Source organism: Hippocampus bargibanti, linkage group LG06, assembly GCF_051943395.1.
Source record: "Hippocampus bargibanti isolate YZ-2025 linkage group LG06, ASM5194339v1, whole genome shotgun sequence".
NCBI classification, from domain to species: Eukaryota; Metazoa; Chordata; class Actinopteri; order Syngnathiformes; family Syngnathidae; genus Hippocampus; species Hippocampus bargibanti.
In genome coordinates this window covers 24871114-24896259 of record NC_142739.1, presented here as the reverse complement: position 1 = coordinate 24896259, position 25146 = coordinate 24871114, and the positions used below count along the sequence as shown (strand labels likewise).

Genomic DNA, 25146 nt, shown 5'->3' with positions numbered 1-25146 from the left:
ACATAAACTGAGGACTTACGCGGTTGGATTTTGTTTAATGGCTTCCGAACAAGTCTTGTGGCCTCTTGTTATTGTTGTCACGCTGCTTGGTGAGTCCTAAAATTACTCAAAAGGGATATATGTTTACCGCCCCCCCCCCCTTCCACACACACAGGAATTCAAGCCAAATAAAATGTAAATAGAAATCAAAAGTCAACCAGCTGAAAGTAACATTTAAATAAAGTAAAACTGCTCACCTTTATTGTCGATGCCTCACAAAATGGAGTGAAAATGGAATCTGAAGTAGAGCGATACTGTCACCTAGTGGCCTTTGACGGTTTCCTCCCACATTCCAAAAACATGCTTGTGATTGGCTGTAGACCAGTTCAGGGTGTACCCTGCCTCTCATCTAAAATCAACAGGGATTAGCTGCAGCACACCTGTAACAGAGAATGCATGAATGTATTTATTTTACATTTTAACCCTTTCATGCAACCTGTAACCCGATAACATGATAAGCTGTCCAGTGTCGTGACCTCTGTCCCATTCATCCATCCATCGTTCAAGTTTTTGATCCGCTTTCTCCTCACAACATATTTGGAATGCTTTTGTTATATTTTTACCAATTTATACTATTAAAATCTGTTTACATTATGTATTCCATTACACAGTTTAAATTTTTTGATTTGAATTTGATTTGTCTTGAATTTATTTATATATTTATTGTCATTTATTATTGATTTATTGTTTATTACTTATTAATTTACTTATTGTTTATCTATCATTCATTTATTCATCTATCAATTATTTCTTTGTATTTATTAATGTATTTATTTAGGATTCATTTATTTATCTTTATTTGATTTGTCTCAAAATTACTTAAATCAATTTGTTAATGTAAATAATGTAAATATATTTGTTAATGTATTATTGATTTATTGTTTACTTATTCTTCATGAACTGTTTGATTATTTGTTCTTTATTTAAATATTATTTATCTATTATTCATTTAGTTATCTATCATTTATTTCTTTGCATTTATTTATTTATCACCTATTATTTATTTATTGTTTACTTATTACTTATTTTACAATTTACTTATCTGTAATTCATTTATCTATCAATTATTTCTTTCTATTTCTTTAGCATTCATTTATTTATATTTATTTGATTTGTCTTGAATTTTTGTTCATACATTTATGTGAATTTATTGTTGATTTATTGTTTACTTATTTATTAATTGTTTATTTATCTATGTAATTATTATTTATTTATCATTCGTTTATTTATCTAGTTCTTTCTATCTATCTATCTATCTATCTATCTATCTATCTATCTATCTATCTATCTATCTATCTATCTATCTATCTATCTATCTATCTATCTATCTATCTATCTATCTATCTATCTATCTATCTATCTATCTATCTATCTATCTATCTATCTATCTATCTATCTATCTATCTATCTATCTATCTATCTATCTATCTATCTATCTATCTATCTATCTATCTATCTATCTATCTATCTATCTATCTATCTATCTATCTATCTATCTATCTATCTATCTATCTATCTATCTATCTATCTATCTATCTATCTATCTATCTATCTATCTATCTATCTATCTATCTATCTATCTATCTATCTATCTATCTATCTATCTATCTATCTATCTATCTATCTATCTATCTATCTATCTATCTATCTATCTATCTATCTATCTTATATTCCGTACCCCTTTCAACTAAAAATACATTCTGATTTCAGGAAAAATGTAAAATGTTGTGTTACTAAAGTGTTCAAAAATATTCAGTACCCCAATATCTTTTTGGTGCCCTGTCAATCCGAATAGTACGCGAGTGTCTGGGGGGGATGCTCTGAGGTGGACTCGCTGACAGAGGCCGTGCAGGACGAACCCTTCGTGCTGACCTGCATTTCCTGCAAGAAGCGAGAGGAAGTGTCAGCCATCACCATCGTCGATTGGCATTTCAGACCTCATGGAGAGGAAAAGTTCACGCATGTGAGATCACAGCTGATAATGCGCTTTATGCGGAAGGGATTTTTTTTTTTTTTTTTGGGGGGGGGGGGGGGTTTCAAAGGATTCTTTCGCTTTGACTTGAGAGCAAAAATTTGAAATAATGTGTTTTACTCAAGATGGCGCCCCGCTGTGTGGCTGCCTCCACAGCAGCTCTTTCCCTTTTTCAGTCCCCTTTCTGTTCTACTTTTTCACTTTTCCATTGGTGTTTTGTTTACTTTCGTTCCCGAAACCTACGGGAAGGAGATGGGCATCTTCGCTTTTGCTCATCGCCATTATTTTTTATGCTTAGAATATCTTGTTTTTCTATCCTTTCAATTCTGTGAAATATTATGACTACACACACACACACACACACACACACGCACACATAAACACACACCTGGAGGCAGGAGCTGGAATTGAACTTGGTACCTCTGCACGGTGAGGTTAACTTGCCAACCAACTACTGGGCCACCAGATCACCCTGTCAACGTATAGAAAAACAAAACATTGTAAGTACTATGTTATGACATGTAACATGCTTACATACAAGGTGTTTTGAGTGTGCATGTGTTTCAGACTGCTTGACAGAAGGCCTCAAGTTTGAGCATTTAAATATTACATGTACATATTTATGGAAAATAATGAAAGTAATTCTTCTGCTGGATCTACAAAATGTATCTCATTCGTATATTGTACAGGTACATAATGTACTGTGAAAAAGTTGCATTCAAGGACGTTTGGAGGTCATATGGACATAAGGAGTGTATTGTTCTGCTAACGGGCTGTCATTTCACACTGGTCTTAATAACACAGGGGGTGCGAGGGGGTCGAAATGTAGGTATGATTGGTATCATGGTGTCCTCACATATTATTTACTGGAGTTCAATCAAATTTTAAAAGCTTTCATTAAAAGTGATGACAGGTTCGGGTGTTTTAGGACCCTGCGGTCAATGTTTTTTGAGGTTGGTGAATATTTGAGTCTGGTCCATCGAGCTAGGATAACCAAAGTTATCAAAGAGGTAAGTTTCTCCTTCTAAATAACAAAAAATATCAACATATTTACAATAACATTCAGATAACATGTCAATATGTCATGTAAAAAAGGTAAAATGTGTTTGATATCGAATCAGTGTTAGGTGGTGACAAAAATTCAATCATAATTCATCACGCATTTCCTAATACCAAATTAAAGTGCATTTAAATAGCTTTCAAATTATGTATTGATTATTGTTCTATGACAAATAAGGAAATAATGGAATTTTTAAATTTCAAAATATGAGGGGATTTTCTGCCTGTAATTACAGTTAAAACAATGAAAATTTGTGACCGAGTTCTTTATTACAGTTTAAACTATCATAACTTTTCCAAATTTTTGGCAGATCTTAACGAGTAACCATTGAAAAGCTTTTGAAATTCTAAACAACAGAAAACAACGATCGAATGCAGGCAGATTTTGGTCAGAAATCAAAATTGGCGGTCACTGAATGTACTAGGAAAGAAAATTGCGAGCTCTAGATATATATATGCTAATGCTTATTTCTTCTTGTAACTTGGCAGTTATGGAGAAAGATATATATTCTACCACTTCTATGAGTTATAAAAATACAATTTACTCACCTTTATAAACAGTAGTGATAGCAAAATGAGCGTCAACTTCAATCAATCACCCCGTTTTTCGCTGTCGTATTCGGAAATTTTAAGAACCGACAAGGAGGAAAACGTGTAATACGTTATCATAAACTGCATAGCTTGGAAAATCCACGAAAAACCATTACGTATTTCACAAAAATACAATGATATACGACTGCGAGTACAGAGCGCGCTCGGTTCGCTGGAAGGAAACAATCGCGGTGGAATATAGCTCACTGTAGCGTACCTACGGTGATGACGCTGATCATTTTTACAATCGTTTTTCTTCAGATTTTGTCACGTTACAAAGTGAAATTTGCTAACACGACTCTAAATAAACAAAAGGGTAGTTTAGTTATTAAACGTGTATTTAAAAATATTCTTACCAAAACCGTGATTTACAAGGCGTGTGACTCCCCCAAAAAAGTGTTAACAGTTAGTGTTTAGCTGTACTGTACTCACCTTGCAGTTCTCGGAACGTCCAGCAGGAGGCGGCCATGTCTCACATCAACGGCACTGAACTGACTTCCCTGCTTTTATCTTTACTCCATCACTGTCTCAACGTCACCACTGCTAAACCGCCACAGAACAACACCAAAACTTCCACCACATCCCAAGGAGTTTTCTACATCCTTCTGGTCCTCGGCACGTTCGGCTTCTTCTCCTTCGCGGTCATGTTCAGTTTTATCCGTTCCAGGAAGTTAGAGGGCTCCCAGGACCCATACCAGCAGTACATCGCCCGAGATTGGAGCCAAAAGCGGATGCCGTCCACGGCCGCCATGTCTCAGGTTCGACGGGTGGCCGAGGTGTCATCGACGGTTGTCATCAGTAACCCGGCGGTAGAGGAAGAAAGCTCGTGAAACATAGACATGCTCGCAATGAGAACGCATTCATTTGTTTTAGATTTGACTCTTAATTTCAATATTTGAGTACTCACCATTATCAAGTGGCGTCTTTTGATAAATAAAATGTCATTTAACACAGAAAAAGTAAAAAAAAAAAAGACCGTTCTCTCTTCCACAGATGATGATTCACCGATGTAGTCACGGTATAGCGCCAACTAATGCCAAGGACTTAAACAACTTCAGAATTATTAACTCAATCACTGCCATTCACAAATTTCTTCAGGAATTGAAAATATGACGTAGAGCACAGGTGTCAAAGTCAAGGCCCGGGGGCCAAATGTGGCCCGCAACATCATTTTATTCAGCCCACGAAAGCAATTCTAATGTGTGAAATTGCATGATGCTTGCGAAAATCCGAACGTAAAATTTCAAATTTTCCAATAACAGTAATTCTTTTTGACTTATAATTTGAAACGTAGTTCCTCATTCAGTTGTTGTGTGCTCTAGATGTAATATATGAAAGGGATTAAACATTCTAATGGCTTCCCCAAATTCATAACAGCCCCTGAGAGGAAACTGTAAGTACAACGTGGGCCGTGGGAAAAAATGAGTTTGACACCTTTGACATAGAGCGTCATTCCCGAATTTGTTCGGGTTTTGTATTTTTTTTCTTGTTTGGGTGCCGATAAAGCGCTGGCCATGGCCTCTGGTAATGTTTTTCCCCTTCCACAAGGGAGTAGCATTTCCCTTTTTCCCATGTTAGCGCTTTTTTCCATCTTCAGCTGTTGTTAAATAATAATACAGTAAAGTCTCGTTTTATCGATATTCAAGGGAGTCCGAAAAAATATCGATATAACCGGGACTATCGATATATCCGATATCGATATAACGAGACTTTACTGTAATACATTTAATTTATAAGCACCTTTCAAAACTCTCAAGGTCACTTTACAGTCACAGGATAAGTTTTTCTGTGGGTGAGCAGCGGCTGCCACACACGCCAGCGTTCACTCAACCCGGAAGTAACTCAAATAGATAAAGAGCTAGCTAGCCAATGGATAGCTAATAAATAGCTAATATATAGCCGGATAGCCAACAGCTAGCCAGCTAACAGCCAGCCAGCTAAAAGCTCTATGAACGCTGTATTATTATTATTATTAGCCGAAAGGAAAAGATTATTATTATTATTAGTAGTATTATTTGAAACCAATATGTATGTATTGCATTGTGTTTTTGACAGCCGCCCCCATTTCATGCTCAGATAACTCCAGACCCGTATAACTTAGGAATTAACTCTTTTTTTCTGATGAAAGAAGAGAGTCTAAGATTTCTTGGGCGGCATTGAATGGTTATGTCGTCCTAAAACTCAATATTCTGTGGGTCCTGGAATTCAAGTGGCAATGACAAAAACCCTGGCACTGGAGCGGACACATTTTTGGACATTGTCTGGCAGTGAATGAGTTAATATTATTATTACAGTAAAGTCTCGTTATATCGATATTCAAGGGAGTCCGAAAAAATATCGATATAACCGGGACTATCGATATATCCGACCCTGTTTGCATGTAATTTTCTCCGTGCGTGCATAGAAATAGTATCGATATAACCGGGACTATCGATATATCCGATATCGATATAACGAGACTTTACTGTATTAGTTTTGTGTACAGTTGCAGTGGTTGGTATTGACAAACAGTTTAAAATCAGGTTGTATGAGGCCAATAACGCTGTCTTGTATCAGTACTTAGCCACTAGTCGTCTCCATTGTTATGGTTGGGGGGCTGGCAGGAGTCAAAAATGACTCAAATGTTGTTCAATCAAGTCAAAGATTAAACTGACAAATGGCAGAAAATGAACTGAAGTTGCTTGCAATTCATTTGAGCCAACTTTGCATCCACGCGACCAATCCCGACTTTGCATCTGCGGACTTAGCAGCGACATGGGCAGCATTGACCCTTTTCCTTTCTTCTTTCCTCCTCTGTCGCTGCTCAAATCGGCGGCATCCGGCCATCTCTTCCGCACGCCGGATCTCCCGCGTTATGCTAAAGTGCACCATTTGCATCCGGAGCATGGGAACAATCAGATTATAGCTGTCCACGGTTTTGTTGAGTTTCAACAGCTCTTCTTGGGCATGGCCGCACAACTCCTCCCATCGGAGTCGCTCCGTCACTCCGAGGGGTTCGCCCAACCCGGCGCGACCATCCAGCAACTCCCGTCGGATGCGATCGGCGGTTTCGCGGATGTCGCACTGCGTGAGCACCCAGGGTGGCTGGTAGCCGTTGTCCATGAGGATGCGATTGAGGTTGTGCGTCATGGGGTCGGCGTAGGGGTTATGTTGGAATTTATTGAGCGGTTTTCCAGTACCGCTCAGGTTGCGGAAGTCGCCTCGGGCCACGGACTCCTGGATGAGGTCCTCCACCAGCCGCTCCACCGCTTGTGTGATTTTGATATTCCTACTCCGCCGTCTCATGTCTCGCTCCACTAGCGCCCCCTCGGACGCCGACAACCTCTCCTGCTCCCTTTGCCGGTAGTCCAGAACTTGCTCGGCTGCCCCGTCGGCACGGAAGCGGCGGTATTGGCGCTCGCGCTGGCTGGGGGTGCCTGAACCAACGCCCTCGTAGCTGAGGTAGTGTCTATGCTGAGGAGCCACACCTGCCGCCGGGTCCTTGTCCTCATTCTCATTCGCCATTTTATCTCGACGCCGGGCCTCACTGCAGTGAGCCAGAACGCACCGGTAGGCCTCCTCCACTCGGGTAAAAAGGGCAGCATCAGCAGTGGGCGCACCGGAGTCCGGATGGTAGAGCTTAGCCAGGCGCAGGTAGGACACCTTCACCTGCTCGGGATTGATGGATTTGTTTTCAGGCAACTGCAGCAGCCGGTAGCTGTCTTTAATCAGACTGCCACTGATGTGGGGTTTGCCGCGCAAGCTCCGGAGCCGGCAGAAGCCGCCACAACAAAGGTGCAGAAGGGATGCATGATGGGAGGAGTTGCTGGACATTAGAAGATGGGAACTCATTTCTCGTGGCACTCCTGGAATGAGCAAATAGCATACCTGTCAACTTACATGTATATTTTATATGTTTTTTTTTATCATTTCAAATAATGTATGGCATACTACAACTTTTATACGGAAAAATAAATAAATAAACATTGTGAAGCGATCTTACAAAGACCATCTTGGCTCAAATCCAGTTTGTCTCAAGTGCTGGTAACACCGGTCGCTACTATTGTCACGGCAAACCAGCAAAAGTAATCTTCAACTGTATTTTTTATTTTTTTTATTCTGTACGGTCAGATTGATAAAAGCATAACATGCACATAATAATAATAATAATAATAATAATAATAATAATAATAATAATAATAATAATAATAAAGAATAAGAAGAAGAAGAAGAAGAAGAAGAAGAAGAAGAAGAAGAAGAAGAAGAAGAAGAAGAAGAATACGTCTGTGTAAGCTCTTACAGGAGTGGTCCATCGTCCGACACCTTCAAAAAGTACAGATGACGGCTGAAGAAATCTTCTCATCAATAATAAGAATACATTACATTTGCAAGCACATTTCAAAACTCTCAAAGTCACTTTACAGTCACAGGATAAGTTTTTCTGTGGGTGAGCAGCAGCTTCAACCCGGAAGTAACTCAAATAGACAGAAAATAGACAGGCGTTTTTTTTTATCATTTCAAATAATGTACAGCGTAATACAACTTTTATACAGGAATAGTAATCATTTATAAGGGAAGCTACTAGCAAAGGTTGACAGGTATGAAACACAAAAATCATACTATGGCTACCACCTAGAAATTGTTTCAATTATTTTAGTCATATGACCTAAAATCGTAAATATACTATTTATTTTCTGAACAAAAACGTCAAAACCGAACACAACGTGACTTACATCGCCTCTCATTTACGAAATTTAAGCGTGAATAAATAAAATAAGTAGAAAATGTCATTTTGTGCTCTTTGAGATAAAATAATGTATTGTAGCATCGTACAGTTTCCTAAAAAAACGTGCTAACATATTTTATATGAATAAAATTGTTTCCATTACTAATACATTACGACAAGTGTGCATCATCGACGTCATAAAACTCCCGGATGTGATAATATATCTATTAGCTGAAGGCTACCGAGCCTGTGGTAACAAAAGTAAAACAAACTCTTCAGTGCAGACGTCGTGCTGCCTTGTGCTAACGTTGATTGCCACGCAAATCCCCACACAAGTGTGTCCATTTTCTCATTTAAAACTACGAAAAAAAAGAAATACAATTCGAAATACCAGACGAAAATAGGTCACCTACAAGCAGCTGTGTTTCGCTTTTTGCAGATTCTTCTTCGTTTGCTTACTTTTCACTGGCGGTTGTCGAGACAGTGAAACAGCGACATCTGGTGAACCAGAACGCAAACGACAAAATTGTCTGAATGATTCTAATTAAATCAAGTTCGTTGTTACAAACATATGATAATACTACTAGTACTACTAATAATAATTGGATTGGATTTGGATTGGATTGGATTTGCCTTTATTAGTCTCGCAGTGGAGACATTTACATTTCACAGCAGCAAAGTTATGAAAGAAATGAAAGTAGAAAAGCCATAATAATAGTACTGTAATACATTTAATTCATAAGTGCCTTTCAAAACTCTCAAGGACTCTTTAAAGTCAAATAAGTTTTTTTCCGCAGATGAGCAGCAGCAGCAGCTAAACACGCCAGGTTCTCTCAACCCGGAAGTACTTTCAGTGGATGTGGGTGGTGGCAATTTTTTTTTTCAATATTCTTCTCGTCCCGACAAGAAAATGCTAAACAAATTAATCTTGACAATAATATTTTTGTAGGTCACACGGCATCAACAACAAACCCCATAATAATAATAATAACGTCTGGCAAGCCTTCACTCAACCCGGAAGTAACACACACACACAAACACACGCGAGAGCGCACACACAAACACACGCGAGAGCGCACACGCACACCGCTAACTCAAATAGAAAATGGTAATCGGCACAGTAACATTAAAATAAAGTAAAACTACTCGCCTACTCGTTTAACTTTACATTCAGATAAAAACGACAACTGATTATAAAAATGAAACCTGTATTTTAACTATTTAATTTAACATCTTTATTTTCTTTTCTTAGCGTAATCAATTTACCACAAAATGTAAACTGAATCATGTGATTTTTTTTTAGGCCTAACAGATGATGATTGCTTCAAAGTCAGGTTAACACGATGTAGTCCAGGCCTCGCGCAGTCCATCCTCACATTTCATTGGTCAAGGCAGCAGTCCAAATGACATGAGATTTAAATGTTTAAAACGTTTAATTTCATGTTTAAAATAAATATAAAAAATTAAGTTATCCAAAATTTGAAATACATTGGCACATTTTCTTTTTAATCCCACATTTTCTTGCCATTTAAACCAATATTCAAGTCATTTCAATCCATTAGTATTTGTTGATGTTTTCATCCCTTTGTTTCTTTGGTTAAATCAAAGAAGAAAACTATGACAAGAGAATTAAGATCACAATGGGACCTTAACTCTTACTTAGCCCTGAAGGTAGGCAATAAGGCATGGCTCATACTTCTTGAGGCTTTCAAAGAATATGTTCTTGCTATTATTGCCGGATTTAAGAGCCAGTCTAAAGATGTTCCTTATCTTCTCCTGGTTGCCCGGCGTGCCCCTGATTTCCTCATAGATCTCATCCTGGATGACATTCTTCTCCAGCAGGAAATCCAGAATGGGGTTAATGTTACACACACGCTCTATCAGCTCCAGTTTGTGCATATCCACGAAGTGCACCTCTGAGGCCAAAAAAATATACATATATACAACAGTTGTCAATAGGTACCGAAAATAATGTGTTACAGGGAAAAATAGACACAAGTACAGTGATACCTTGCCTTACAAACTTAATTGGTTCCCAGACAAAGTGTCTAAGGTGAAAAGTGTGTATCCCAAAAATTAATTTCCAATAGGAAACCATTAAAATGAGAATAATCCGTTCCCAGGTCCCCATAAAACATAATTCTCTACTTTTTAATTTTCTCAGCCTTAAAACTACATGAAATATACCTTATTGTATGTATAATAAATGTGCTATGGTATTATAATTAAAGAAATAAACTGTACAGTATAATAAAGTCGCTTTATTTACCTTTGTGATGGTCGTTGATGGCTTGATGGAATGGATAGCTTTTTGCATAAAGTGTCTCAAGGAGCTCTGGGTTGTACATCTTGGAAGTTGTGATATTGCAACAGCAACAGATGCAAGCAGACACACTAGATAAACCACCTCCCCTCACTGCTGCGTAATTGACCAATCACGTAACTTTAACCGAAGACTGGGGGCGGGGAATAAATGACAAAAAAATGTCGGCAGCCATTTTCTTTTTTTTGGAGGATAGCTTCACTCTCTCTCTGTCTGTAAACCCCCACCCCCCCACTGCTGCGTTCTTGACCAATCACGTGGCTTTAACCGACAGCTGGGGGCGGGGAATAGAGGACCAAAACAAGCCGGCTGCTATTTTGTTGTTCAAAGAACGGGCTCGTTCGCGAACGACACATCACTCATTGTGGCAGCTCCGTGTGTATCCCGAAAAATAGTTTGTATGCCAAGGTAAAATTTTCATAAATTTAACGTTCGTAAACAGAAAAGTTCGTAAACCCAAGGGTTCGTAAACCGAGGTATCACTGGCGAGTATTTGGGGGAAATGCACTAATATGAGATAAAATAATAGTGATATAAGCACATGTCTATCCATACACACACGGACACAAACTTATTCACAAATATATAGAATAAGCATATCAAAAAAATAAAAAAGAATGTGGACATCAGGCTAGTTACCACTGGAGCATGTCGCGTCACCCGCAGATTGAGTTTTTGTTCCTCCAGGTGCTAGAATAGATAACAATTAAAGTTTAGGAACTTGTACTGTGCCATTTGAGTATTTTGAGCCTAAACTGAGGATGTTGCTTTCAATAATGTCAAGCAAACAAGACAAGTGAAATTGAAATTGAAAAGACGAATACATACATTTGCTCGGAGATGACTTAGGGAACAGTTTGGTCATCTGGTTATCTGTCGGAAAAGATTAAAATATCTCAAATTTGGACTTACATGATTCATAAAATATGAAACGAATATACAATTTAGGATATTTAATCGATAGAAAATTACACAGAAATGTTTTAAAATTATAGTGTGAGCTTATTTCTTTCAAAAGCAACACAAACAATACGATGGCCACTGGTTTTTCCATTTATTTATTTCTTCATTTCTTTATTTATTTGAGTATTTATTTGCATATTTATTTATTTGTCTGTCTTATTTATTTATTAATTTATTTTCATTTATTTTTGTCATCTACTCGTGTATTTATTTGTTTGTTTATTTATTTGTGTGTGAGACAATGACACAAACCCCGGCACTGAAGTGGACACATTTTTGCACGTCTGGCAGTGAATGAGTTATTATTATTATTATTATTATTATTATTATTATTATTATTATTATTATTATTATTATTATTATTATTATTATTATAAAAACAATTACATCATCTCTGTTAAAATATCTGTGTAGGGACTTTTTTCTCGTTGTATTTCTTACAAAAGTTAAAAATATTACATCAATACTTAAATGTATACACACACACACAATATTAAACGAAATCTTAAACAAGGGAATTCAATGTCCTGTGCGCATACTCGCATCGGGCAATGCACGTGCGCGCGCACACACACACTAGTACATTTACCCAGCTCTCTGGCTTCCTCGAAGCATTTGATGGACCTCAACAGTTCAGAGGTGACGACTGGAGCTTCGTCTTCGGTGAACGTTGACACCAGGACTCTGGTTACCTCTCTGAAGTTCTTGTTCTCCACCTTGTTTAATGCAACCTTTCGGTCGCCGCGGCGGTCCACCAAAACCATAACGAAATTTTCAAAGTTCTCCCTTGACAAGTTTTCCAGCGCGTCCGCGATCAACACCATTTTGGTGGGCATCTCTTAACGTGGAATGTAGTGAGGAAGGAACACGAGAAAGAAGAAGCCTGAAAGACGCAGGGCTGTTTCGAGTGATAATTTCACTTTCCTTACCTGATCCCGGAAATGGTCATTACGAAATCAGTAACTTCGAGGGAGGGCACGCGCACACACACTGAATTATAAAGTAATTTGAATAAACTTCTGACTTGATGGAACTTGGCATACTTGAGTTTCGAGCAAAACGCAATCGATTAATTTGAGGGTTTACATATTTTCGAGTTAATTTGAACGCAGCACCGCCTACCCGGTGTCGCGTCGTTTTGAACTGGACCACGAAAACGTACCACGGAATATTTAATGAACACAGTCGTGCCATGTATATTGTCAGTTACATATAATAAACGTATGTTTTATTTAATATGGTTATGTTACTTTAAACAATTAATTTGATTATGACTTTAAAGCTCCTGACGTCCGAGGGGGTTTACCTTATCCAACAGGCGGTAAAATGACACTTCCGGTCATTTTTGCACTTCTGGGTTGCATCAATCCAAAAACTAATTTTGGTACACAATATTTAATTTAAAAAATACAGCTCTTGGTTTGTGGTTCAAAACACGTGTTACATGATAATAATAAAATACCATAGTAAATTAACATCTGTAAAGATTTCCCATTATAATTACTGTATTTTTAACCATAATTTCTGGATTACAAGGAACTAAATACTTCGTATGCTACTTTCCGTAATGGCGAGAACTAAAGCCATGGCCATGCGCTATAAAGTAGGTGTTTACAACCGCTGCCAATAAAATTGTCATATCACGAGTGAACTTGTGGACCTTGTCACCTAGCAACCACGGAAGACCAAATCACATGACCGAGTACTATTTTCCGCCTTCTTCTGCGAGCCCACTTTCTTTCTTGCACATGCGCATTGTAAATTTGAAGTCACAAACGTCATAAACAATAATATTAATCATCATACATTTCATTTATAAGCACCTTTCAAAACTCTCAAGGTCACTTTACAGTCACAGGATGAGTTTTTAACCGTGGGTGAGCAGCGGCAACCACACGCGCCAGCGTTCATTCAACTCAGAATAACTCAATTACAGTAGATAGAAAGCTAGCTAATAGATAGCTAGCTAGATAGCAAGTCATCACACAAGCTGGAAAATTAGTTGAGTTTATTAGTTGTAATTCAACAGCAGAGGTAGACCTGAGTTCTGTATATATATATATAAAAATATCATAATAAATGCACAAAACTCCATTGTATCAACACTATTTACAAGTACTTTTGTCAACAGAAATAATAATATAAAATGCTATGTAGTATTAGCGTCATTTAAAACAAAAGTTGAAATGCAAGAAAAAGAAACATATTTCTTTAATTCATACAATCTTAGAAATCTTGTCAATTGGGAATGTTCTCAGAAAATGGCCATTTGTACCATATTTATATATTTTAATTTCATTTGTCATATCTTGAATGTATTTTTCGAGTATAATTGCAATATTTGGAAATAATTATGACGTTATGAACAAAATGGATTTTTTTTTCTCCTTCGAAAATTATTTTGGTCACATAAAATGACATTATTTTTGCTTGTAAAAATAGTAGCATTATCCCCACTTCGATGCCACTTTTTTTAAAGTCAGAATTGTGCTTTGCAATATTGGTTTGAAACTTTTGAGACTTCAACTCTATAGTACAGTGATACCTTGGCTTACGAACTTAATTGGTTCCCAGACAGTGTGTGTAAGGCGAAAAGTGTGTATCCCAAAAATTAATTTCCCATAGAAAACCATTAAAATGAGAAAAATCCGTTCCCAGGTCCCCATAAAATATAAATTTCTACTTTCTAATTTTCTAAGCCTTAAAATGACACAAAATACACCTTATTTTATGTATAATAAATGTGCTAGGGTATTATAATTAAAGAAATAAACTGTACTGTATAGTAAAGTTGTTTTATATACCTTTGTGATGGTTGTTGATGGCTTGATGGAATGGAGTGGCCGGTTTCCTCAGCATTAAACACTTGATGAGGAACGTAACCTTCTTCTTTCACCATGTTGAGGAATGATCCCTTGTCGGTGCTTTCTCTGTGATAATTTTACCTTGTTCCTCATCAATTGTGTTCTCTTTCGCTGGGTTGATAGCTTTTTGCATCAAGTGTACAATTGGCTTGTGCGGGTTGTTTGTGGAGCCTGATTGATGGGATATTTTAACCTTGCAGTCTACACTCTGCCTTTGAACTATCAAAGTTGAAACTCTCACTGTCGTCTGCCTGTCTCTTTAATGTTTAAACCACCTCCCCTCACTGATGCGTTCTTGACCAATCACGTGGCTTTAACCGAAGACTGGGGGCGGGGAATAGAGGACAAAAAAAAGTCGGCAGCCACTTTCTTTTTGGAAAACGGCTTCACTCTCTCTCTCTATCTATCTGTAAACCGCACCCCCCCCCCCTCACTGCTGCGTTCTTGACCAATCATGTGGCTGTAACTGAAGACTGGGGGCTGGGAATAGAGGAGAAAAACAGTCGGCTGCCATTTTGTTGTTGGAAGAACAGGCTCATTCGCGAACGACACATCACTCATTGAGGCAGCTTCGTGTGTATCTTGAAAAAAAGTTCATATGTCAAGGTAAAATGTTCATAAATTTAACGTTCGTAAACTGAAAAGTTCGTAAGCCAAGGGGTTCGTAAACCGTAAAGCCTGTATCAGACTTTTTTTTCCTCTGTCTTTTCAGTATGACCCTAATACTGTACTTGGTTACCTTCCTCTTTGTAGTGCTTCAGATGCCTCCTTCGTCCCAAGCTTGACATACATAATTCTTCCATGACAAATTTTGTTCATCGCATGATGAATTTGAACAGAAATGTCACTAATAGTGGCCATGACATTACTCACGTGGTCCATAGTACTTGGTTTTCATTTTTTTTTTTTTCACTCCCAGCCCTCGCTGTTGAATTCTGATTTTGACGTTTCTGTGCCGCTCGCGGTGGGCAAAATGTTCAGGCTGCTCAGCACCTCCTGCGCCGTCTTTCCCAACATGCCCTGCACGTCGCAAACAAAGCGGTAGACGTAGCGTTTGCCTGCCGTCTTGTGAATGATATTCTTGTGATAATAATAGCGAAGGCCCCGGCTCAGCTTCTCGTAGTTCATCTTGGGCTTGTTCTTGCACTGTCCCCAGCGCTTAGCTACCTGTGGAGGTGATAGAGAATAGACTTAATACAAGTTATCACACGGTCGAACAGCGTCACGGTGGCTGGCGGACTAGTTTTCGTCACTCGCTTTCTTTGAGTGCGGATGTGGTTTGTTATCGAGTGGAGTACTTTTGCTATTATGGGAACGAAAAAGACCACACCCACCACAGGCTAGTGTTAAGCCCAAGAGGACACAAAAGAAAATTACGGTCGAGCAGAAAAAGTAGATCATCGAAAAACATGAACGAGGTGTGCGTATGTGTACGCTAAGTCGACCTTTGCTACCATCCTTAAGAACAAGGAAGCTATTAAGGGTGTTACTATGTTGTCTAAGCAACGGTCACAGGGAATAGATGAGGTTGAAAAACTTTTGTTGATTTGAATTAATGAAAAGCAGCTAGCAGGGGACAGTGGGAGTGAAGGTATTATCGCCGAGAAAGCACGGCAACTTCACTCGGATATCATGAAGAGGCAACCGGGAAGTTCGTTATCCAATGGATAGTTGTCAATGGATGACTCATCCATTGACAACTATACCATCACAAAGGTAAATAAAACAACTTTATTATATAGTACAGTTGATTTCTTTAATTACGATACAATAGCACATTTATTATACATAAAATAAGGTATATTTTGTGTAGTTTTAAGGCATATTTTGTAGAAAATTATGTTTTATGGGGACCTGGAAATGGATTCATGTTATTTTAATGGTTTCTTATGGGAAATAAATGTTTGGAAGACAAACTTTTCGCATTACACACACTTTCCGGGAATAAATTAAGTTCGTAAATTGACATATCACTGTCTTATAAATTTTTTTTTTTTGAAAAATAGAAGTCATCCCGTGGAATTAACGCCTCCTTGTATGATGCTGGAAAGAAGTGAAAAGTCTTACTTCAGTGGGGTCGGACATTTTAAACTCCCAACCGTCTCCCGTCCATGAAATGAAAGTACGACAGGTGGAGTCCAGAAGAAGCTCCAGTAGAAACTGCCATAGCTGGATAGGGCCCGAACCTGATAAAACACATGTGAAAATAGATTAGCTTTAGTTACCATGGCAACCACGGCTATGCATTCATTTTGAGAAAAAAATAATCCAGTGATACCTTGATTTACGAACTTAATTGGTTCCCAGACAGAGTGTGTAAAGCGAAAAGTGTGTATCCCAAAAATTATTTTCCCATAGGAAACCATTAAAATGAGAATAATCCGTACCCAGGTCCCCATAAAACATAATTTTCTACTTTCTAATTTTATAAGCCTTAAACCTACACAAAATATAACTTATCTTATTCATAATAAATGTGCTATGGTATTATAATTAAAGAAATGAACTGTACAGTATAGTAAAGTCGCTTTATTTCCCTTTGTGATGGTGGTTGATGGCTTGATGAATGGAGAGGCCTTCTTGTTTCACCATCTTGAGGAATGATCCCTTGTATGTGCTTTCTCTGTGATAATTTTATCGAGTTCCTCATCAATTGTGTTCTGTTTAGCTGGGTTATTAGCTTTTTGCATCAAGTGTACAGATGGCTTCTGCGGGTTGTTTGTGGAGCCTGATTGATGGGATATTTTAACCTTGCAGTCTACACTCTGCCTTTGAACTATCAAAGTTGAAACTCTCACTGTCGTCTGCCTGTCTCTTTAATGTTTAAACCACCTCCCCTCACTGCTGCGTTCTTGACCAATCACGTGGCTTTAACCGAAGACTGGGGGCGGGGAATAGAGGACAAAAACAGAACGGGCTCGTTCGCGAACAACACGTCACTCATTGAGTTAGCTCTGTGTACAAAAAAAGTTTGTATGCCAAGGTAAAATTTTCATACATTTAACGCTTGTAAACCGAAAAGTTCGTAAACCAAGGGGTTTGTAAACCGAGGTCTCACTGTGTATACAAACCTGGATAAGCGGACATCGCGGTTATGTGACTGTCCCTCTCGGGCCGCGGGAGGTTTTTGCGCTTGGGCGCGCGGGGGTAGTAGATTTCTGAAGGCTGCGGGCTAGCGTTGGTGGGGGCGGGGCAGATGGAAGACGTAGGCGGATGCGGCAACGGGTTCGCGAAGCCCGATGGGGAGTATTCGGACCAAAACGCTCTCCTTTGGCTGTCCGAATCTGGGTAGAGTTCGGTTGAGGGACGGGGGTAGCCTAAGTCGGCGTCGCTTTTGATGCTCGTGAAGGGGCTGTGGCTGCCCTCAGCGGCTGGGGTGAAGGGTTCCCTCCCGGGCAACAGGCTTTGGTAGCTCTGGTTGGGTCCTGGTTCCTGGTAGCCGCCCGCTTGGGGCTGCTCCACCATCAATCCGTCTGCTGGAAGGAAACAGAGAGTTGAAAACTGCACAAAAAAACACTGCTAAAAAAATCTATACATTCTTGATATTGTATGTATTGTTTTTTCTTTTTTGAGGGGAAAAAAAAAACATCTCCAAAATTAATCGAGTATTGAAACTGCACTAAATATGGTGGCAAATTTTTGTATACATTTTTGCTATTGTATGCATTTTTTTGTTTTTATTTTTGGGGCGGAAAAAAACTTCTCCAAAATTAATCGAGTATTGAAACTGCACTAAATACGGTGGTAAATTTTTGCTATTGTATGCATTTTTTTGGTTTATTTTTGGGGAGGAAAAAACACCATCTCCAATATTAACCAAGCATTGAAAACTGTACAATGTCAACAATCTCTATTAGCTAGCTATCTTTTGGCTATATATTAGCTAGCTAGCTTTCTATCTAATTGAGTTACATCCAGGTTGAGAGAATGCTGGTGCGTGTGCCTGCCGCTGCTCACCCACAGAAAAACTGATCCTGTGACTGTAAAGTGACATTGAGAATTTTGAAAGGCGCTTATAAATGAAATGTATTATATGATTGTATGCCAGCTAGATAGCTGACTAGCTATTAGTTATCTAGCTATATGGCTATCTAGCTACTTGGCTGACTGTCTCGTTGGCTATCTATTGGCTATCTGTATAGCTAGCTAACTATGTAGCTGGCTATTATCTATTAGCTAGTTGCCTAGCTGGCTATCTATTTGCTATCCGTTTGCTATTTATTAGCACATGTAGCACTATGTAGCTGGCTATTTATTAGCTATGTGGCTATCCAGCTAGTTGGTTAGCTGTCTAGCTGGCTATCTATTGGCTCTCTATCTAGCTAGCTAACTATGTAGCTGGCTATTTATTGGCTATATGCCTATCTAGCTAGTTAGCTAACTGTCTAGCTGGCTTTCTATTATCTATCTGTTGGCTAGCTGGCTAGCTTTTTGTCTATTTCAGTTACTTCCGGGTTGAGTGAACGCCGGCGCATGTGGCTGCCGCTTCTCACCTGCTGAAAAACCGATCCTGTGACTGTAAAGTGACCTTGAGAGTTTTGAAAGGTGCTTAGAAATGAAATGTATTATTATTATTGTGTGAAATTTTTTTGTTTTATTTTTTTAGGAGGAAAAAAAAACATGACCAAAATTAACCGAGCATTGAAAACTACACAAAACACGGTGTGTAGGGGGGTGCGATAAAGCGCTGGCCAAGGCATCTGGCAATGTTTTTTTTCTTCAGCATTTCCCTTTTTTCCCCATGTTAGCTCGTTGTTCCAGCTTCAACTGTTCTTAAAGCGCTATATAAACCAATATTGCATATTGCATTGTATTTTGGTCAGCTGCCCTCATTTCGAGCTCATGTAACACCAAACCCATATAATTTAGGAATTAACTCTTTTTTTCTGATGAAAGAAGAGATTCTAAGGTTCTGTGAGCCGCATTGAATGTTTATGTAGTCCTAAAACTCAATATTCTGTGGGTCCTGGAATTTGAGTGACAATGACAAAAACCCTGGCACTGGAGTGGACACATTTTTGCACGTTTGGGAGTCAATGAGTTAATATTTATTGGGATCCAATTAATCGATTTTTTTTGGGGGGGGGGTTGCTGAGAAAGTTGAAAAAGTGTGATTTTCTGTTTTTAAAATTTCTCCTTCAGAAAAAAAAATAGTGAGGAAAAAAACAAATGTACTAAAATTGGGGGCGGGGACATTTTTTTTCAGGTGAGTTGGGTTGAATCAAATAATGAATGTTTATTTATGATAACACGATGAACCTTCTACTGTTGTACCCCCATAAGGTTTAAAAAAAATACCTTGTGGATAAGAGGTCCACCAGTTGAACTCCTGGAATGAGTCCAAGTTGAAGAGGCCGATATCGCTTGAGTTAACTGCAAAAATAATAAATTAATTCAATAAAATAAACAGATGATGACATGAATTTGAATGCATTATTTCTTATCCATTCTGTTCAATGTTGCTCACTGACCTTTGGGCGGCTCTGCATAGCAGCCGTCAAGCGAATACTGCGGCGGCTGCGTGGACGCCTTGCTGCTGTCTAACACAAAAGACACATCTTCACCAGGGTAGTCTGGAGGTTACACGCACATACACACGTTAGGCAAGATTCATACGTCCATATTGGGAAAATATTGTTCGGGGTTTTTTTTTCGTTTTAGTCATTATTCAAATGATTTTTTTCTCTCAGACAAAAAAAAGGATTTTGGTAAAATCTACGTGTTACCCAAAAATCTAATCGTGTAAGTCAAAAATGTTCGGAAAACACCAGAAGATTGGGTGTTTACATATAGGACACACACAGTGCACAAAATAGTTGCTTATTGGGGTATGCTAATCATGAAGGCTACCGAGTGCCTGCTTACGTACAGTCAATACAAAAATTGACGTCACAAAACATGACTTGCAATAACCGCAAATAGCCACTAGATGGTAGTATCATTCTGCACACAACTTCCGGCTAAACAGCCTTAACTAGTCTTCAAAAGCGAATCGTTTTTTTTGCACTTTTACACCCAATGACTGTAGTTATATGAAATAAATACTTTATTATTTCAACCAGTGTATCTCTAAATATTAATTTTATTTTTAATTTTCATTACGATGCGGTTAGTTTATGCATTTGCATGGTTGTCATATTGTATGACTTAAAACAAGGCCTGGATATTTAATTAACAATAATAATAATAATACATTTCGTTTATGAACGCCTTTCATAACTCTCAAGGTCACTTTATAGTCACTGGATAAGTTTTTCTGTGGGTAAACAGCGACACTAAACTCGGAATAACTCAACTAGATAGAAAGCTAGCGAGCTAGATCGCCAGCTAGCTAAGTAGCTAATAGATAGTTATTTTATTCACCGATGAGAGTCCTTTTATTTTATTTTACTTGTATTTGATGACATTGTAGCGCAGTAGCCTCATTTTCAAAATACGTACATTTCATCTGTAAAAACGAATTTCTTTGTTCAAAATGAAGAAACGGAAATATTTTGTTGACTTGAACAATGGAAGCAAGTTTGTTGCATGGGAATGTTCAGTTCACTCAACTTTTTTTCTTCAATTGTATTAAGAACCGAATGTGACTGAAATCATAAGCACATGAGGTCATCAAGTGTTGACTAATTAAATGAAAATACTTGATATTATTTCTTATTATGGGGAGGGGGGGTTCGTGTTCCAGATTGGGCAGCAAAATGACACTGGTACCTAATGAACTGTGCAGTGCCCAAAACAATACAAGCATCACACAGAGGGGCCCAAAGCTGCTGTTTTAACAATTAGACTAAACACTTATTACTAAAGAGGGTGGGGGCATTTGTTTACCATCCAATCAGTGAAGTTTGAACCCCCCTTCCCCCTGCCCCTAGCTGAATGGATGGGGAAACAAGGGAGGAAGAACGTGGAGGAAACACCAGTGGAGGGAGTGTGACAGCGTTGTGATGGAGGGAGGAGGTTCATGCACTCTAAATCTGTTGGAGAAGGAAGTCTGGAGGAAAGGATTAGCCAAGGGAGGGTATCTTTAACTTGAGCACCCTTGATTCACTTGCTCATACATACACATAGACTCTAAACACCCCCCTCCCTCACATGTGTCAAGGCCTCAATGTAAAAAGCTCTGACAGATGTGATGATGATGCTGCTGCTGAATGGGAAACTATTTCCTGTGTCCTTCAATGCTCACAGGAAGCCGGCTGCATAAACAACTGAGGGGGGGGGGGGCTTAGTCATCATCACCATCATCAAAATAAAAAGCATCATCATCAAAATTAGTGGTAGCAAAAAGTTAAATAAAAAAAACCTCACCGAAAGACGTGAAGTCAAACCCAGCTGGCACCTCCTGGGTCCTAAAGTCCTCCATGTAAAAGCCACTCTGGCACACCTCCATCTATCGTTTTTTAAGTAATAAAAAAAAAAAAAAAACAATTATTTGTCGTTCAAAGCAAATTTATGAAAACAAATGACGTCATACCTTTATTTTGGTGTCGGGTTTGATGGCGGAGTCCCAGTACATATCGGTCCGTGGACCCGTGTGGAGTCAAGTGAAGGGGGAAAAGCTCTAATGTGGGTGGGACGGCTCCGTTATAAGAGCAGAACGGGACGGTGTGGGAGGGTTAGGCCGAGTCGTGACCACCGTGACGTCATATACCCCCCACCCACCACCCAACGCCTGCATCCTATCTACAACCCCCCCCCCCTGCCCCTACCCACCTCCAAAACTTTCATTCATAAACACCTTGCACAAATCACGAAGGAAGAATTTCAAAATAAAACGTTTGATATCAACAAATTTCAACTTATGCCTTTTTTGGTAATTTCAAACACAGATGGATATCATTGCCTATCTAGATCAGTAGATATTTTATCAAGTGAAAAGTATTTTTTTTTTTCAATTGCTGGGACAAACCAAAATATTTTTTGGGGGCTTACAAGACAATATACATGTATTAAATTGCTGTTGAACCTGCATAAAATTTGAATATTTCTAACACTATATGGGTCATTTTATTTTCAATTCCAATTTAGAACATTGAGATTTCTTTGAGACAACGTGAAATCTATCATAAATAATATATATATATATACAACTTATGAAATACGCAGATAACCGCAGTCTCATTCATAAAGAACCCCACGGTGTAAATATAGAGTAAAAGTTATCATGAAATAACTAGAAATAAATATTAAGTGTTTGATAAATTAAATTCTAACGTCAACCAAACTTTTTGTTATCATTTTAAATATAGCATACGCAAAATCAATGATGAAAAAATGTTTTTATTTAGACAAACCAGCTTCGTCTTTTATTTTTACAATTTAACAATATATTAACGTTTTTTTGGGGGACATTGCCGTTTTTTAATTAAACAAGTAAATCTATTTAGCTACACGATTGTAACGAATCTGCATCAAGTGTAAAAACCCACACACAACCAACTTGGCCACAACATCCCAAAACTAACACACATAATTCCGTGGTAGTGAACAGCGTCGTGGATTAAAATCATGTGTAGTTAATTTACAATGTGTGTGTGTGTGTGTGTGTGTGTGTGTGTGTGTGTGTGTGTGTGTGTGTGTGTGTGTGTGTGTGTGTGTGTGTGTGTGTGTGTGGGTGTGGGGGAGTTCAACGGAGCAGGCCCAAAATAAGACTCGGCGCATTTGAAGTGAAAAGCGGCTTTTACAAATCAGATCTCGTCTTTCTAATGAGGTGGAGGAAGGCAGAGAACAAAAAAAAAATCAGTGTGTGTGTGTGTGTGTGTGTGTATCTTTAGAAGGCATTTCTACGAAACAATGGCCCCGTGAAACACACACACACACACACACACACACACACACACACATACACCCAAACACACACACCCACACACACGCAGGCAGTCCTGGTTGATGAAGAAAAGTCTTGAAATCTCAGCGTGAGTGGTGGCTGCAGATAAGGGCTCCTCCAGAGTTTTATGTAAACAAACACCACTCTGCTATTCTTTTGCTACCCCCCCCCCCCTCCATCTGGAAAAGCGGGCAATGGGGTGAAATCGTGCGCGTCGCTGAGTCGTGATTGGGGAGCCCCACCTCGCCCCCCTCCCGGCTGCCCAACAAGCCGGCTGATGTTACACAAGTGGCGGGCCGCTGATTAACTGCCGTCTTGCCGGCAACGAGCAGCTCAGGAATCCGAACACGGAACCGACACTCGCGGTTCATAACGAGTCGTCCGACGCATTAGCGATTACATTCTATTCATTTTTCCACGTTGAAGAATTTTATGGGTGTGGGGAATTGACATGATACGGAGCAGGCTGAATTTTGTTTGACAGTAAACAGCCTTCAAACTGACACATGAGATGAAAAAAAATCCATCTAGCTAGCTACATGTATATAGCTAGCTAGCTAGCTATCTATCTCGCTATATAGAAAAGTGCTGTCTGTCTGCCTGTCTATAAACATATAATATACACACTGTGTGTATATATAAACATATAATATACACACTGTGTGTGTATATATATATATATATATATATACACACAGTATGTATATATATCTATAAAGTAATACCTCAGCTCACGAACTTAATTGGTTTCCAGAAAGTGTGTATAAAGCGAAAAGTTTGTCTGCCGAACATTTATTCCCCATAAACAATTAAAAATGAAAATAATCCGTTCCCAGGCCCCCATAAACACCATTTTCTACTAAATAAGACGTGAAACTAAACAAAATAGACGTTATTTTATGTATAATAAATGTGCTATATTCTAATTAAAGAAATAAACTGTACTATATAATAAAGTCATTTTATTTACCTTTGTAATGGTGTTGATGTAGTTGCCTCTTGATGATATCCGAGTGAAGTTGTTGTGCTTTCTCGGCAATAATACCCTCACTCACACTGGTCCCTGCTACCTGCAAATCAACAGAAGTTTTTCAACCTCTTCTAAGCCTGAGACTGTTGCTTAGACAACACTGAAACACCCTTAGCCGCACTTAGCAATGGTCGATTTAGCGTATTGGTACTGGGACGCTAAGTCACACAAACGCACACGTCGTTTGCGTTTTTCGATGATCTCCTTCTTCTGCTCGACCGTAATTTTCTTTTGTGTCCTCTTCCGCTTAACACTATATACCCTGTGGTGGGGTCTTTTTCGGTCCTATAATAGCAAAACTATCCAACTCGATAACAAACCACATCTGCACTCAAAGAAAGGTGGTGACGAAAACTAGTCTGCCAGTCATCGTGGCGCTGCTCGACCATGTGGTTTGGTGTTCATCCACCGAAAACTAGTCTGCCAGCCACCGTGGCTCTGTGTGGTTTGGTTCGTCCGCCAAAAACAAGTACAGTAAAGTCTCGTTATATCGATATTCAAGGGAGTCCGAAAAAATATCGATATAACCGGGACTATCGATATATCCGACCCTGTTTGCATGTAATTTTCTCCGTGCGTGCATAGAAATAGTATCGATATAACCGGGACTATCGATATATCCGATATCGATATAACGAGACTTTACTGTATTATGTTCAAGATACTTGAAACTGTTTACAATTAACTCATTCACTGCCAGACGTGCAAAAATGTGTCCACTCCAGTGCCAGGGTTTTTGTCATTTCCACTCAAATTCTAGGACCCACAGAATA

General features: G+C 38.7%; 4 protein-coding genes across 8 annotated transcripts in view; all 4 read right to left on the bottom strand.

Annotated features, from left to right (window-relative positions):
* The window catches only part of gramd1a (GRAM domain containing 1A), a 40540-nt gene extending 36309 nt beyond the window's left edge, over window positions 1-4231 (bottom strand). Inside the window, exons 1-4 of one of the 3 annotated variants that reach the window (XM_088997725.1) lie at window positions 4094-4231; window positions 2400-2483; window positions 1799-1920; window positions 237-419 (exon numbers count right to left, since the gene is read on the bottom strand). The gene's annotated coding sequence lies outside the window, so the exon portion shown is untranslated. Of the gene's footprint in view, window positions 1-19; window positions 152-236; window positions 420-1798; window positions 1921-2399; window positions 2484-4093 lie in introns of those variants that run through there. The other 2 variants (XM_088997724.1, XM_088997729.1) reach the window with 2 other exon arrangements.
* A 259-nt stretch (window positions 4232-4490) lies between these two features.
* dnajc28 (DnaJ heat shock protein family (Hsp40) member C28) lies at window positions 4491-8804 on the bottom strand. The gene is made up of 2 exons (XM_088997730.1): window positions 8780-8804; window positions 4491-7506 (listed from the first exon to the last, which is right to left on the bottom strand). The coding sequence occupies exon 2, from the start codon at window positions 7490-7492 to the stop codon at window positions 6350-6352; it is 1143 nt and encodes a 380-aa protein (XP_088853856.1). The 5' UTR covers window positions 7493-7506; window positions 8780-8804; the 3' UTR covers window positions 4491-6349.
* Window positions 8805-9586: 782 nt separating this feature from the next.
* On the bottom strand, window positions 9587-12609 carry pycard (PYD and CARD domain containing). Its single transcript, XM_088997732.1, has 4 exons — window positions 12242-12609; window positions 11518-11562; window positions 11329-11379; window positions 9587-10282 (listed from the first exon to the last, which is right to left on the bottom strand). The coding sequence occupies exons 1-4, from the start codon at window positions 12486-12488 to the stop codon at window positions 10026-10028; spliced, it is 600 nt and encodes a 199-aa protein (XP_088853858.1). The 5' UTR covers window positions 12489-12609; the 3' UTR covers window positions 9587-10025.
* A 1036-nt stretch (window positions 12610-13645) lies between these two features.
* On the bottom strand, window positions 13646-22103 carry etsrp (ETS1-related protein). 3 transcript variants are annotated; one of them, XM_088998559.1, is made up of 7 exons: window positions 21991-22103; window positions 21825-21906; window positions 19988-20089; window positions 19815-19889; window positions 17588-17992; window positions 16584-16702; window positions 13646-15683 (listed from the first exon to the last, which is right to left on the bottom strand). In XM_088998559.1, exons 1-7 carry the CDS (start codon window positions 22030-22032, stop codon window positions 15426-15428), a joined length of 1083 nt encoding a protein of 360 aa, XP_088854685.1. In that variant the 5' UTR covers window positions 22033-22103; the 3' UTR covers window positions 13646-15425. The 3 variants fall into 3 exon arrangements, with proteins under 3 accessions (XP_088854685.1, XP_088854686.1, XP_088854688.1); XM_088998560.1 differs by having other exon boundaries at window positions 17588-17989; XM_088998562.1 differs by having other exon boundaries at window positions 19988-20056.
* Between the last annotated feature and the right edge of the window lie 3043 nt (window positions 22104-25146).